This window comes from Dipodomys spectabilis, unplaced genomic scaffold, assembly GCF_019054845.1.
Source record: "Dipodomys spectabilis isolate Male_0828 unplaced genomic scaffold, ASM1905484v1 ptg000030l, whole genome shotgun sequence".
NCBI lineage: Eukaryota > Metazoa > Chordata > Mammalia > Rodentia > Heteromyidae > Dipodomys > Dipodomys spectabilis.
In genome coordinates, this window is record NW_024870707.1 from 5,874,901 (window position 1) to 5,890,000 (window position 15,100).

At 37.0% G+C, this 15,100-nt stretch overlaps 1 protein-coding gene and 1 pseudogene across 1 annotated transcript; both read right to left on the reverse strand.

Annotated features, from left to right (window-relative positions):
- Positions 1-3,022: 3,022 nt before the first annotated feature.
- Positions 3,023-3,964, reverse strand: LOC122105038 (olfactory receptor 5B3-like). Its single transcript, XM_042676132.1, has one exon. It carries the CDS (start codon positions 3,959-3,961, stop codon positions 3,023-3,025), a length of 939 nt encoding a protein of 312 aa, XP_042532066.1. The 5' UTR covers positions 3,962-3,964.
- Positions 3,965-9,383: 5,419 nt separating this feature from the next.
- LOC122104808 lies at positions 9,384-10,359 on the reverse strand (annotated as a pseudogene).
- Positions 10,360-15,100: the final 4,741 nt, after the last annotated feature.

Below are 15,100 nucleotides of genomic sequence, written 5' to 3' on the forward strand. Positions count from 1 at the left end.
CGTGCTTAAGATCCTTCACCTAGTCATACCTTCCTAGTTGCTCTAGGCTACCCAGAGGAATATTAAAAGATTTCAAAATTCACCAAAAGAATCTTTTGGGTGACATACTGCCAGCCATAGTGCAGCATAGTGATGCTATTTTACAGCATTTTAAGATATTTCTCTGACTCCAAAACATTCCCACACTAACCAAGACAATAGTTAGCAATACGTTCAATGGGAGAAATTTTTAGCAACATACAGAAGTGAGTAAGCATTCTCTACAGTAAATAAACTCTTATATATCCACGACTGTTTCACAAGTACCAGCATAACCATCTTACATTCACACCCAAGGATCTTGATGTCTCCTGTTGCATGGTGATTACTGATGACACATAGAGCCACAGTCCTGTGGTTACATTTTGTGTAATCTCTGGGGATCATAATTAAATGCGTAGATATACTCCATTGTATCATCTGTACCTTATGTTTAATTGTGACAAATACTGCCATGTATGTTCAACATGGAAATTGGAAATCTTTTCAGTTTCTTGTATAGTTCCAGTACATAAAGTAATTTTAAACTACAGTCAAATGATACCTCTAAGTACTAGCATACTGAATTTCGGTTATGATTTTCTAAGTAGTATTTATTTGATGGTGCACCTGCCATTTTAGGAGACATTACTTCTAAGGGAATGTGTGACATGACCCACTGTATGGTGAGGATTTTTTTTTCCCCAGAAGGTCATTTTGTCTACATTAGGGAGTACGAGAATTGAGAGAAGCTATAAGAGGAAATTTTTAAAAGAATAAAATTATTAGGGTACTTTTCTAGCAGATTTCTAGAACCTGTATCTCCTTCAATACATGTTACAATCATGAATGACACAAAAGTCAATATGTTCATGCAACTGAAGCCAAAGCTTAATGATTGAATTCACTCATTTCACAAATCTACTGTGAAAGACATCTATTTGGGAAATAATTATAATATTAGTAAAAAGAAAACAAATGAAGTTATTGAGTTTAAAATTTACTTGGGAAGATAAATAAATAAAAAAACAAATGCATAGTAGAGATGGATTTGCAGGTGTGAGTCTATAAAGGAGATCAAAGAAGGACTTTGTGACAGAATAACACTTCTCCAAAGACTTGGCTGGACTTAGGGCATTTCTTACAGGGAAACACCAGTAAAACGTGGTAAGTATAGTCAGATTGTAAAGAAATGATATAGAAATCAGAGGGATTGGACTAAAGGACAAGGCTAGAAAAGTGACAACAAAGAGTTATACTTAATAAAGTATAAATACATGGTCTGCATTCAGAATGTCAATGTATAGAGGATCACAATAGGTCAATAGCTATGTGTATATATAAAATTATGCTTATCTATATCAACTCCAAGAAATGGAAACAAGAGGTTTATTTTTTCTTTGTGTGTGTGTATACTGCTTGCAGTTCTTTCTTTTTTTCTTTCTTTTTTTGTACTCCTTTGGCCTATTTCCTGTTGTCACCATTTTGGATTTCTGTACCCTTGTCATATTTAAGTATATCAGATTTGTGGAAGGGAAGGGGGTCACAGAAATGGTAGGGCAAATGCAACAGTTATACTCATTAGAGACTATGTTGGAAATGAACTTTGCATCTTGGGGGAAGGGAATCGTGGTGGGGAAATGGGAGAAAATGAGGAAGGGGTAACACTTGAAAAAATGTGCTCATTACCTTACTTATGCAACTGTAACCCCTCTGTATATCACCTTTACAATGAAAAAATGTAAATGAATTTTCAAAAGGAAAAACATATAGCAAGATTGACTTTTCAGTGAAAAACTTAAAATAATCTGATAATTTATAGTATCATCTAAAGGCAGTGATAGTTGTCTATATCCAATTGTGCAGTAACTGGCTATTTGCCATCTTTACATGTTAACAGAATAACCGTCAAAGAAAATAGAAATATTAACTCATGTGAGGTGACAGATTTAGGCCCTTTCACTAAATCGTGGAGAGAAGCAGCACACACACTCACTTAACAATACATCATGTTTCCTCAAACTGCAACTCCTATAAGAGTGGGAGGATAAAAATGTTACATATACATTCCCATACTCCAAGTAAATGTGAAATGATAACTCTTAAATATTAGTGTATTAAGGTTTTCCAGTGAAACATAATCATGAGGGGGTGCATAGCACAAGAAAGAAGATTTATTCTGGGTGTGATCTCTGGTGTTTAGGGAAGTCAAGAAGACTCACAAGCTTCCTATCTAAAAGCTAGTATAATTCTTTCTGTCTTCCAAGACCTGAGAATTAAGGGTGAGTTATAACAAGTGTATGTCTTATAATCAGAGTATGTGAAAGCCAGCACCTCTGACATCCAAGACAGAAAAAAACCAGTTAACTCACTGACTACTCTTTACCTTTTTGTTCTGCCAAGGTGATTCTCTATAGGACTTGATGATTTCCATCCATACTGAGGAAGACTTATCCTTAGCAATTCTGCTGGTTATATAGAACACTCGAGGAAAAATCTTCACAGACACTAGTGTTTTTCCACTCGTATTTTTTATTAACATTTCTCTTACTTTTTTTTTTTTTACTGGATATCCCTCAATTCAGGCAAATTAACACATAAAAGTCACCTCCACAAATAGCCAAAGTTCTTTTCATTTAGCAATTGTGTCACACTAATTGCTTGTCTTCATTAGATGTCTGCAAGCACTCCTCTTATGTACATTTACATTGACATGTGATAGAAAAAAATTATACAGATAATGCAGTAATACCATGATACACTTAGTAAGGTTTTCTGAAAAGATCATAGCTCGTTGTAAATTAACTCTTCTGTTGCTTGACTAAATGCTACCACCCTTCTCCCAAGAAAACTAATAGGTAAAAAAACTGATAGGTAAAGGGTATGGAATTCATTGTAGATTTAAAGTATGACCTCAGGATATTTTTGAGAAGATTCAGTCCGATATTGTTGATCAAATTATCAGGGGAAGCCATCCAGATATTGTGGATCCCATAAATCAAGGTCAAACACACATGGAGTATTTGGCCTTGGAAATCATTTTTGTGAATGCATTCTTGACCTCCTTGTTCCTCAGGCTGTAGACCACAGGGTTGAGCATGGGGATGATCATGGTGTAAAACACAGATGAGATTTTGTCAGTGTCCATGGAATGACTGGAATTGGGCTGTAAGTACATGTAGATAAGAGTCCCATAGAAAATGGAGACAGCCGTGAAGTGAGAGGTGCAGGTGTAGATAGCCTTCTGATGTCCTGCAGCTGAGCGCATCTTTAGGATGGTGATAAAAATCATTGCGTAGGATATTAAGATTATTGTGAGAGCAACAAAGATATTGAAGCTGGCGAGATACAAAAGGACTAGATCATTGAAGTGTCTATCAGAGCAAGAGAGAACCATGACTGCTGGAAGGTCACAGAAAAAATGATGAATCACATTGGACTCACAGAAGGTCAGACTGAATGCATTCCCGTTAAAAATAGAAGCGCTCAGAAAACCACATACATAGGAGCCTATGATCAGACCCAGACACATATTGGTTGTCATGGTGGTGGTATAATGGAGGGGCTTGCACACTGCTGCGTAGCGATCGTAGGCCATGGAGGCCAACAGGTAATTTTCCACAGTAGCAAAGCCTGAAAAGAAGAACACCTGAGTAGCACAACCATTGTGGGAGATGACTTTGTCTGTAAAGAGGAGCCCAGCCATGACCTTTGGAGTGACAGCGGAGGAGTAGCAAAAGTCCACCAAAGAGAGGTTACCAAGGAAGAAGTACATGGGGGTGTGGAGACGCGAGTCCAAGAGGATCAGGAGGACCATCCCCAGGTTCCCAACCAGCGTGATGATGTAGATGATGAGGAAGGTGATAAAGAGGGGGACCTGCAGGTCTGGGTTACTGGTCAACCCCAGCAGGATGAACTTTGTCACTTCTGTTCTGTTCTCCATCAGTGTTACTAAGAATCCTAACGCAATGAGGAAAAAGGAACAGGATGATAAAGATGGAAATTTTGAACTGACAATGTATATCTTATTCCATAATGGAAACAGCCTGAGTTTCCCCCCCAAAATGATACATAGGTTGAAAAACTAATTTTGCCGCCTTGATTGGAAATGTTTTCTTTTTATTTTATAATCAGTCTTTTGGTCCATGAGTAATTTTTGTTACGTTTTGGATGTTGATAACGCTATTGATAGGGCTATTATTAGTAATGTAATTCTTTTCTTGCTGTTCTGTATAATTATATAGATATGATTTCTTTTATCAGAAAAAACAAGTAGGAATAAAATTCATGATAATCTATTTTATCTCCTTAAAACACAATATAACTTTATTTTTATGTTGAAAATGAACTTTACAACTTTAGGGGGAGGGAGGTGTTAGGGAGGTGGGGAGGGAAGGGATGGCAGGGGAAAAACAAAGGAGGGAGTAACAATGCTTGATAGGAAATGGCCTCATTACCTTACTCATGTAACTGTAACCCCTCTACAGTTTCTTTACAATAAAAATATATTAAAAAGAGTAAAACATGGAAATAAGTTTTCAAACTGTCGAGTCTTCTGATTCTATATAGATCATCTACCCACTTTAAAATGTGATGTGTATGACAGAAAATTTACTAAATGGATGAGCATGACATATGGAGTAAAATGTATCTGCTAATTCCAAGTTGCTCATAGAATGAGCTGCAGACAATTTTGATCTCCGTTCATCGTTTCCTCTCACGTAATGAGTTTCATGGGTGCAGCCCTAATCTAAAGTACTAAACATAAAATACTGACTCGTGCATTCATATTTACACACACTATTATTATTTTCTGTCTCGGATTCATCGCAATCATTACCTCATAGTGTGGATTCCAACGTCTTATGGCTTATTTGAAATGCTACTGAATTTTACTTAGTTTACAATTAATGGTTTGTTTTCATTCAGCTTCCATGTTTGAGCTATCACAGTAAACAGAACACTTGTTAGCTAGTCATTTTATCAGGTCATTTTATGTTTGCCTCTCTTGAGAGTGGAAATAAATAAGCAAGCAAGCAAAACCCTGTGATAGGGAAGTAAAACTTCTTTTAAACACTTCCAAGGTCCAACAATTTCTGAATGGCAGTTTAACCTTATCCTCACACTTCCATGCTTATTATGCTAACAGATGTAGCATTACTCTAAGCTATCAGGCATTGTGTCAGACAGGTGTTGGGAGTATTATCAATGAGATGAACTGTAGAGTGAGGAGGGTGAATGAGCAGATACCTTGGGCAGAATGCCTAATCTACAGTAGCAATGGCAATCAGAGCCACCACTGACCTCCTGGCATAATCACTGTCCACAGACCCTAAGCTAATTTCCCTCAGCCTTGTATTTTCATCTGCAAAATGAAAACACCTGAAGAGAACTTTTGTGAGAGACAAATAGACTGCGTGGATTGAAGTGGATTCTGTGGCCCAGAGGTTCAGAGGTGGGTGAGTTTGAGATCTTACGTTCTAAGATCTGTGTTCTGCCTCCTGTGGTTCCATGGGAGTGAATCATCCCCAAATGCTTCCTTGAAACCCATAATTCAGACTGAGTTAGACAGGCCTTTGTTTTTCTTGATCTAATTCTTTCTTTACTGTCATGCCATAGTCTCACCCCAAATAATAAGTGTTAAACATTCCCAGCTGTGAGCTGTTCTTCATCCACACATCTGTTAATGGTAGCAAGTTTCATGTTGTAAAAAGATGTAGCATATGAATCACTAAAGTTCTTAGGACTAAGCTCACTGTGTTAGAAATATTTGAAAATATCTCTTTCTAATAGGAAAGAACTCATGTATTTTCAGTACCATAGAAGCTTACCTGTTTTCTAGTAGAGACAAACAGCGTTCAATCTAGAATGGTCAGTCTGAAACGGTAACATCAGGCATGAAATAATGCAGAAGTTCAATTAGAGGAGTTTCCTTTCAGGCAGGAGTCAAAACATTTCAACTTTTGCAAGGTAGGGAAATATGAAGGAAAGGATATCAGCCAGAATCAAGTTCTGAATCTGACTTCTTTGACATTGGAAGAATCACATAGCATCTTTATAAATAAGAAAAGTGAGAAGAGGAGGGGGAAATGAAGACAAGAATCCAATGTATAACCTACAAAATTAAGCAGAGTGAGGGGAGGTCTCAGGAGGGGAGGGATGAGTTGGGAAGGGTGACATTTCTCAAGATATATTGCATTCATCAACCGCTTTGTTAAATAACAACTCCTTTGTCCAACTACTTAAGAAGAAGAATAAAATAAAAAAATAATAAACTTTAAAAATGATGATGACGACTTCTCTAACGTAATTCACAGACTGCAAATGATTAATAAGAAAGGTCTGTGAGGTGTTTCATGAACAGTTTATCAAGTTAATGGATATGATTTCTATCTTTGTCTTCCCTGATCATGCTTATAAGCTCATCACAATCCTTCAGGTCAGAAGAAAGTCTGATAGATAATGCCTGTTGGTGTTTGATGTACATGGTGCTCCTTTGAAAACAGTTGCATTTTGAATCCTAATGGGATTTCAGAGGCTGATATAGACTGAAATAACAGAGACTTGAAGAGCTCTGGAGATTTCTCCTGTGAGGGTATCTAACAAGCCTCAGCCGGGTTACCTAGGGGAGAAACAAATAACCTGGGTTCAGGGAACAAGAGAGTTTCTACATTTTAAGTATTAACCATTAAATAAAAGACCAAATTTGAACCTAGGGTTACAATACTAAGTTTTGCAATGTTCCCGTACAGATGTACAAATGCATAGTGTTCCAATTAGGTTAGTTCTCCATTCCTCCATTTGTTTAAAAACTTTCTTGGCATTTGTTAATATTTATTTCACATTCTAAACGATGACCTATTTTGAAGACAGTTCCACTTACTCATATGTATCGTTGAAAATGAATTCTGTGTTTTGATTTGTACTATTTGTCAAATTCATATATTAATTTCAATGTTTATGGCCTTTCTTCTTCATGCAATGTTGTGTCTTTTTCTGCAACCTTTTCAAGTCCCTTCATACATTATAGATGGCCTTTAATTCTCTATCTTATCTGATTATCTGACTGGGACAAACCAAAACAGTAGTAAATAATGGTGGTAAAGATGAGTGTCCTTGTCGTGTTCCAGACATTAAAAGATGATTCTCATCTTTCCTCCATTCAGAGCAGTGTTAGCTGGTGGCCTTTTCTAGGTGATCTTTATTATATTGAGTTGTGATCTTTCTATAGTAATTTTAATTGTGAGTGACTACTGAACTTTAGACAAGAAGCAGATGGGGTTTTTCCTTTTTCACGTGGTATATCTTATTTACACACACACACACACACACACACACACACACACACACACATATGTTGGAAAACTCTCATACTCCTAGGATAAATCCCACTTAATCATGTTAGACGATCATATTCTAACTACTAAATTTGATTTCCTAGTATTTTCTTGAGGAGTATTTAATCCAAGGCTGTCAAAGAAAATGATCTGTAGCTAGATTTTTTTCCTGTTGTTGTGTCCTTATTTAGTTTTTGTTATTAAAATAATTCTGATATTATAGAATGTGTTTGGGAGAGTTTATACTTCATCTTTACTTTTGAATAAAGTAAAGAAAGCTAGTATTACTTTTGCTTTAAATATTTTTCACACTATACTAGTGAAGGTGTATAATCTAAGGAAAGGCTCCAAGACCAGAAAACATTTGAGTAAATATATGAGCATTCCTCATTGGAAACAGCAAGTTCAAAGGCCCTGAGGCATGAGTATGGTTTGAGTTTTAAGAAATATTGCAAATATTGATGGGAATAAAGTCAATGAAAAGATTAAGGAGGTGATGATAGAGAATCCAGTTAAACTGAAGTGAAAATCAGTTTGCATCATTAACAACTTCAAAGCATTTATAAAGAAAACAGATAGTACTTTCTTTCTACATATACTATTTAAATACTCTAAAAATGGTAGCAATACACCAGTACGGTAAACAAACTGTCCCTACTCCATGCATCTGGTGATCTAGCTATTTTATAAGCTTGAAAATGTGAACATGTGCATATTAACATTATCAGAGAATCAAGAGGAAGTACACACAATGTGCCAGATTTCTGTATCTTTCATTAACATGTGGACAGAAGACATGCATGCATTCACTTACATGTTTATCATGTTTTCTTCTCAAATTACAAGCCAGAACAGAAGAAAAAGAGCTAGATTACATAATGCATAATTCTAGTACCAAGTGTAAATACCAAATTATTCTAAAGCATTAGTTCATTCTCCCGGGTTCTCCACTTCAGAAGAATCAAAAAGATGTGCATAAGAGGGACTTAGGGTGTGGATCAGACTGCTTGACAATGGAAGTCAAAGAATCCCAGGATGCATTTGTTATCTTCAAGGTGGCTAACCATGTAGGCAAGGAGAGTAGTTCATTCTGTGATCAAAGACTTTATCCTCATGGAGGTCAGGTGGGACTTGTCTAAGTCTTGGAGACTGAGTTCTTGAAAGCCAGTAACTGACATCTATGACAGGTGGATGTCTCCCTCACAGAACAGAAGATGGAGATTTTTCCCTTTCCTTAACTTTCTGTGTTCTTCAGTGAGCCTTCACCGTGGCTATGCCCATTCAATAGGGCAGAAATCCCCCTCAATATTGCTATTCATTCAAATGTAATTCTCTTTTGGATACATTCTCAGAGCCATACACATAAAATTCTAGTGGAAGTCTTGGTATATCTTAACCTAATCAAGTTAAAACCTAAAAGTAACTATTACACAAAACCATAATACATTTTATTCTGGAAAATCAGCAAAATGCATTTGTTTGAGTCTTGACAAGACATCTACATGCACGCCTGTCCATGACATTTTTTTTTTGTGTGAAAATACTGTACAGAGGGGTTACAATTACATGGGCAAGACATTGTAGCCTCCTCCTTTGTTTCCCCTTCCCATCCTTCCCCGCCCAATCCTCCCCGCTCCCCCTGCCCCTACCCCCCAAACCAAAGTTGTAAAGTTCGCTTTTGACATAACGACTTATACATCTCATTGTTGCAACTGTCCATGCGATTTTTGCACACTTATTTGTGTATCTTTATAATTGACTGCAACCCAAGAATCAGCAGGATAAATGCCTAATATACTCACATGGTTAATAAGATTTTCCACAGTAGATTCAAAGATCAGAGTTATTCTTCCTCAAGCATGGATTTTCTGAACATGAAGTTAACGTTTTTTCCCAAAAAGGATGCTACTATAGAGGTGAATATATAAATTCATCATTTGGAATTCACTGAGTTTTTCAAATATGACTCTGTATAAAAGGACCTGGGTGTTAGTAATTAAGGCATTGTGCATCCCCAAAAGATAATTTTTACCATAAAAAGCATTTTAATTTGCAAAACATCTTTGTGAATGCACATTTGATTTCCTTGTTCCACAGGCTGTAGACCAAAGGGCTCACGATGCGGATGATCTTAGTGTAAAAGGCAGATGCGATTTTGTCAGTGTGCATAGAGTGACTGGAGCTGGGCTGCAAGTCCATGAAGATGCCTGAATCCGAGAAAATGGAGACCTCAGCGATGTGGGAGACGCAGGTGGACACAGCCTTCCGATGTCCAGCACCTGAGTGCATCTTCAGGATAGTAGTGAAATGATTATGTAGGATATTAAGATTATTATTACTGCCAAAATATACTAAAACTGGCCACAGTTTCAATATAAAACCAATATAAAAATATAAAAACCAAATCATTGACATGTCTCTCTGAGCAGGATGCAAGAAACGCTTCTGAAACATCACAGAAAAAACGATGGAACACATTGGATTGACAGTAGGAGAGAATATAAACATTACTGATATAAATGGCAGCACTCAGGAAACCACCAACATAGCAGCCTATGAGCAGATACACACACACACACACACACACACACACACACACACACTGTCATGGTGGTGGTGTAATGGAGGGGCTTATATACTGCTGCGTAGTGATCATAGGCCGTGGAGGCCAACAGGTAATTTTCCACAGTAGCAAAGGCTTCAAAAAAGAACATCTGAACAGCACAATCATGGTAGGAAATGACTTTGTTTCCAAGGAGAAGATCCAGCCCTGATGTGGGAGTGACAACTGCAGAGTGAAAAAATGTCCACCAGAGAGAGATTACCGAGGAAGAAGTCCATGGGGGTGTGGAGATGAGAGTCCAAGAGAATCCGGAGGATCAACCCCAGGTTCCCAATGAATGTGATGATGTAGGTTAAAAGGAAAGTTACCAAGAGTGGGAAATGCAGGGTCGCTGGTCAGTCCCAGCAGGATGAACTGTGTCCCATCTATATGGTTCTCCATCTAGATGGTTCTCCAACCATGTGACTGAGGAACCTCTGTGGTCCACATCCATGGGGGAGGGGCGGAGAGGAGAAACAGGCTGATAAATAAAGTGAATCCAAACTGGAAAGTATACATACAATGTGCTTTAGCAACATTTTGTAGTTTGGTATTCCCTGAGAAACTTAGGGGCTTAAAAAACAAATTTGTTGCATTAATTATTCACAGGGTTACAAATTGCTGAATCTGGAAACTCTTACTGAATAATCTACTCAATTGAAATATATGTGTGTGTGTGTGTGTGTGTGTGTGTGTGTGTGTGTGTGTGTGTGTGTGTGTGTGTAAAATAAGATATAGAAAATTTAGTTACTTCGTGAAACCAACTAATTTGGTTGTACCTATCTTTCAATTCATTTTTCATGAACTCAAGGAAACCCCTAAGAAATCTATTTGCACACATGGGATCTGCCACTTTGGATGCTCCAAATGTCTATTCATTGTTTCCTCCCAATAGTAAGAGTTTGTTTGGCTGTTACATTTATGGAATTAAAAAGCAAAAGAGAAAGAATAATTAGTCCACATTTGCACAATATAACTGTCTTGATTCTGGACTCATGTCAACCTTTAACTCAAGCTGAGTGGTTTGGAAATCTAATGCCCTATCCATATCAGTTTTCACAGTGCCAGGGTGAACCATTCAGTAGCGATTTGTCTTTTATTAGAGATAAAACAAACTCTCAAACAAAAGTTTCAAACTGTGAAATGACCCTCTCGCAAATGTAAAGTCATTAAAAAAAAATAAGCTCTGAATTTCACATTGGCCTTTTCCCTACGTTCTCATGCTGATTATTACCAGCACAGCCAATGGTGTAGGTAAACCATAAACGTTCTGTCTTGGATCCCAAGACATAACTTTGTGCATAGTGAATATGGTGGGGTAGCAGGCATTTGGGGAGTAGGTTACACCTGCAGAAGCAATTCTGAATGACGGCAAATAATCAGATGTAACACACACAGAGCTTAGGTTTCTAGAAGAGATGAGTAACAAAGCCACCATCTGCCACCTAATGTAACCACTGGTCATTGGTCCTAAACAACCGTCAATGCACATCATACATTATACATTATACATGCAGAATGGAGACTGTAGGAGGCATTACTCTGAGGTCTCATTGCGGTAAACACACAGGATAGCACAGACAAGGTAGAACACTGTGTGCTAAATACAGATGATGGTGGCACCAACCACGTGATTGTGAGAGCCGGCAATCCCTTCGTGCTAGTGTGACTCCAGCACATGCTCACTGCCACTGATGAGTTGTGGGCAACTCTGAAGCCTTTAACCACCTCTCCTTGAATTCCCTGTGAGCTACACTATGGGCATCGAGACTGTCTGGGTGCCTCCATTTTCAGTTTATGCCACTCCAAAGGTTTGATGGGCTCCGGCAAGTCCATTTGCAAATCTGCCTTCTCTGAGATCTATACTGTAATCTGTAAAACAGTGCATTGCCTATAAATCTCATTCCTTCTCTCATTAATATCATATCATACCCAAATCACAAAGACCAAAGTGTAAAATTAACCATTTTTTCATTATCTTTAAGTATTTGTACAAGGGGGTTCCCATTCAACAAAACATTTCATCTGGACCAACACCACCCCTTTCCTGACTTTCCCCATTCCTACCATCCCCACCCCAACTCTCAATTTTCATACTTTTGTAGGGTATGCATTGGATTTTAATACTGCATTCTCCCTCCTTCTCTCTTCATTTGTCTACACCTCTCCCCTGGTCCCAACCATCATTGCAAGTACCTCTTTCCTGGTGTTTATTTTCAGACTGTGCATTAGCCTTACTAAGGCATTGTACCATTTGAGTTTTCCGCTGTGTCTACCACGCCTCAGTTAATACAATTATGTATATTTAGATACCATAATAACGTGCTTACTTACAAATTTCACATTCGTTTTAGGTTGCACATATGCAGCCTTTGTGTCTCTGGGCCTGATATATTTCACTTAATATGATTTTACCCATTTTAAAAGCTGTCTTTAGCTCACAATATGTTATAGATGGAGAGTTCTACTCTGCTACATATTTTATTTGAATCTCGTTCTCCACAGTAAGAGTATGTATAATTTATGTTTTGCCTGAAAGCTTTGGAAGGATATCCGCCCTATGCTATTTTTCCCTACTCTAGTGTTCCTAAGTACTTGGCAACTTCAGTCATGAGCCTGTCTCTGGAGAGCATTACACTGGCCAACTTTTACAAAAGAGGCCAGTGTTAGAATGTGTGTGGTCAACCAAAAGGCATTAATATACAAATGTGTGTATGTCTGTGTGTGTGTGTGTAAAATGTTGGGATTTATTGTTCCTACTCTGTCAATAAGGAAACTGACGATTCAAGAATATGGGTGATGCTATCAATAAGATTTTTTCAGGAAGTATGAGGGACTTAGGATTGGAATTATTGCTTTTTTCTAAAGTAATAAATTTTAAGTTTCAGTTTTAATTTCTAATGACTCTATTTTTTTCTATAGTAGATCTAATTTTTTTATCTTTAGTGAGGTAAATTATATTTTTCCAGACAATTATAAATTTTTGTAGAGGTTTTAAAATGTATTGACTTGGAATTGAACAAAAATAAATCTAATAATTTAATTTTTTATAAAAAGAATCAGAGCCATTTTTCAAGAATAAATAGGAAATGATGGGAAAAGGGTTAAATGACAGTTCAGAGAAAGTTAATTCATTTAAAGTCATTTTTAAGTTGAAGAAGAATAATTCCATTTTTCAGAGCTTTTGTTTGCTTAAACTTGTTAATTAGGAATGCAACAAAATGTATAATGAATGCAATCACTAGTTAGTCAGAGCAGAATCTATTCAACATATGTTCATGGTTTGGGAAAGCAGCAAGATGTATCATAGATTACCAAAGTCCACCTGATGGGTTTTGGGGATTTACTCCTTAGTTTCAGCTCTCTATTGCATGAATATTTTTTAATTACATGCCCCTCAATTTTGTATATATACACAATAGAATTTTACTCATCCATTAGAAAGAATGATATTGTACCGTTTGTAAAGAATTGAAGGACTTGGGAAAAATTAAGTGAATTAAGTCAGGCCAAGAGAGGCAAAGGTTACATTTTCCTTCATATGTGGAAGGTTGAATTGGCTTATACAGGTATAAATAAACACATTGGGTGGTATGCAAGTGGTTACAAATGTATTAATTGAATTGTAATTGATTCAAGGGAGTTCTCAAATATTGTAATTCCTTAGAAAGACAAAGGCAAAGCCCAACAAAATAAGCACTAGGAAATTGGGGTACTTTCATGAATTATGAACTAATCCTTGTTTGATATGTTATTGGTCACAATGACATTTCACCAGGAAAATTATTAAAGAGTTTGAAATGATCCACTTGGTGATAGATTTCCAGGAAATGATCTTATAAGGTGAGAAATGAATGAGAATGCAGAAAAAGTTTTAACGGAGCAGAGTTAGATGTGTGCCTTGAAAGATTATGGATATAAAGACTGATATTGGATATGATTCATCAAACTAACCAGTAGTTGAAGCATTTTTAAATTAAATTGCAAGAGGGGGTAGGTAAAGCCACGAGGAGAGGGGAATCGTAATGAAGAGGAGAAGGAAGGGAGACTGCAGTCAAGGATTTAATGTTTACACTACAAAGCAAAGCAAAGGGAGGGAAAGAATGAGTGGAGAGGGGTGGGTAAGGATTGTGCAAGAGGGGACACTGATCAAGATGTGTTGTAACCCGAAACTGCTTTACAAAATGGCAACTCCTTTGTACAACAACATAACGACAGTAAAAAGAATAAGTAAAGTGTAGAGAATGTAAAAATGTAATAAGTAAAATGTAAAGAAATACATAACTCCGTCTTCCAAAAAGTTGTGACAAGTATATGTAGTTCACTACTTTACCATGAATTCCATTTCTACCTAAAATGTTTATGAAATATAAAAGCTTCTCAGTTTCGCAGTTGAGAAAATACATTCAATCCATCATAGTCTGAAATCATAAAATCAGTAATGATTTTACTGTACAAATCTTATTAGAGGAGAACCCTCTCCTACAGTCCTACAGTGGTCAAATAGTTCCAACTGCAATCAGGCTGAAAAGTGGAGAAAAAGACATTAATGTGCATGAAGTATTGAATCTACCCCCATTCTGCCTTGGGAAGAATCACTTCTTTGCCATTATTAAGAAAAAAAACATGGTAAGATTATTTCTCCCATATAACCACAGAGTGATTGTTGTTGATGAATATGAACAATCTACAAGTATCTCATGATGAGGTTATAATTTTAAAGGGAAACAATGTGATTTTTATTGGAATATCTTACCCTAAACCTGGTTGAAGTATCATAGCAAACCTTAGTTCAGAAGATAATAAACGACCTCTAAGGGTGTAACAGGACATGCACTGGGATCCTACTAAAGCTGCTACATTCTTGAGTCATATTGGAATTCCAGAAGTTAATTCATGATGATCTTATGGTGTCCTGGAACCTCGGGAGATTTCGCCCTTGGGAATAACTAAAGCTCCCCATCCAGCTTTCCTAGGGAGGAAACAATTAGTCTGCCTGCAGGGATCAAGATGGTTACTACTTTTTTTAAAGTTACATTGTTTCTTAGTCATAAAGAAATACATGAAAACTGTGTGCATTAACCAATGACCATGAGTTCTTTGCACATACACATTGTGCAATGTTCGAATCAAATTTAACATG

Bases quoted from the DNA above. Each gene is read 5' to 3' on its own strand.
- LOC122105038 (XM_042676132.1), bottom strand. From the start codon at position 3,961: ATGGAGAACAGAACAGAAGTGACAAAGTTCATCCTGCTGGGGTTGACC.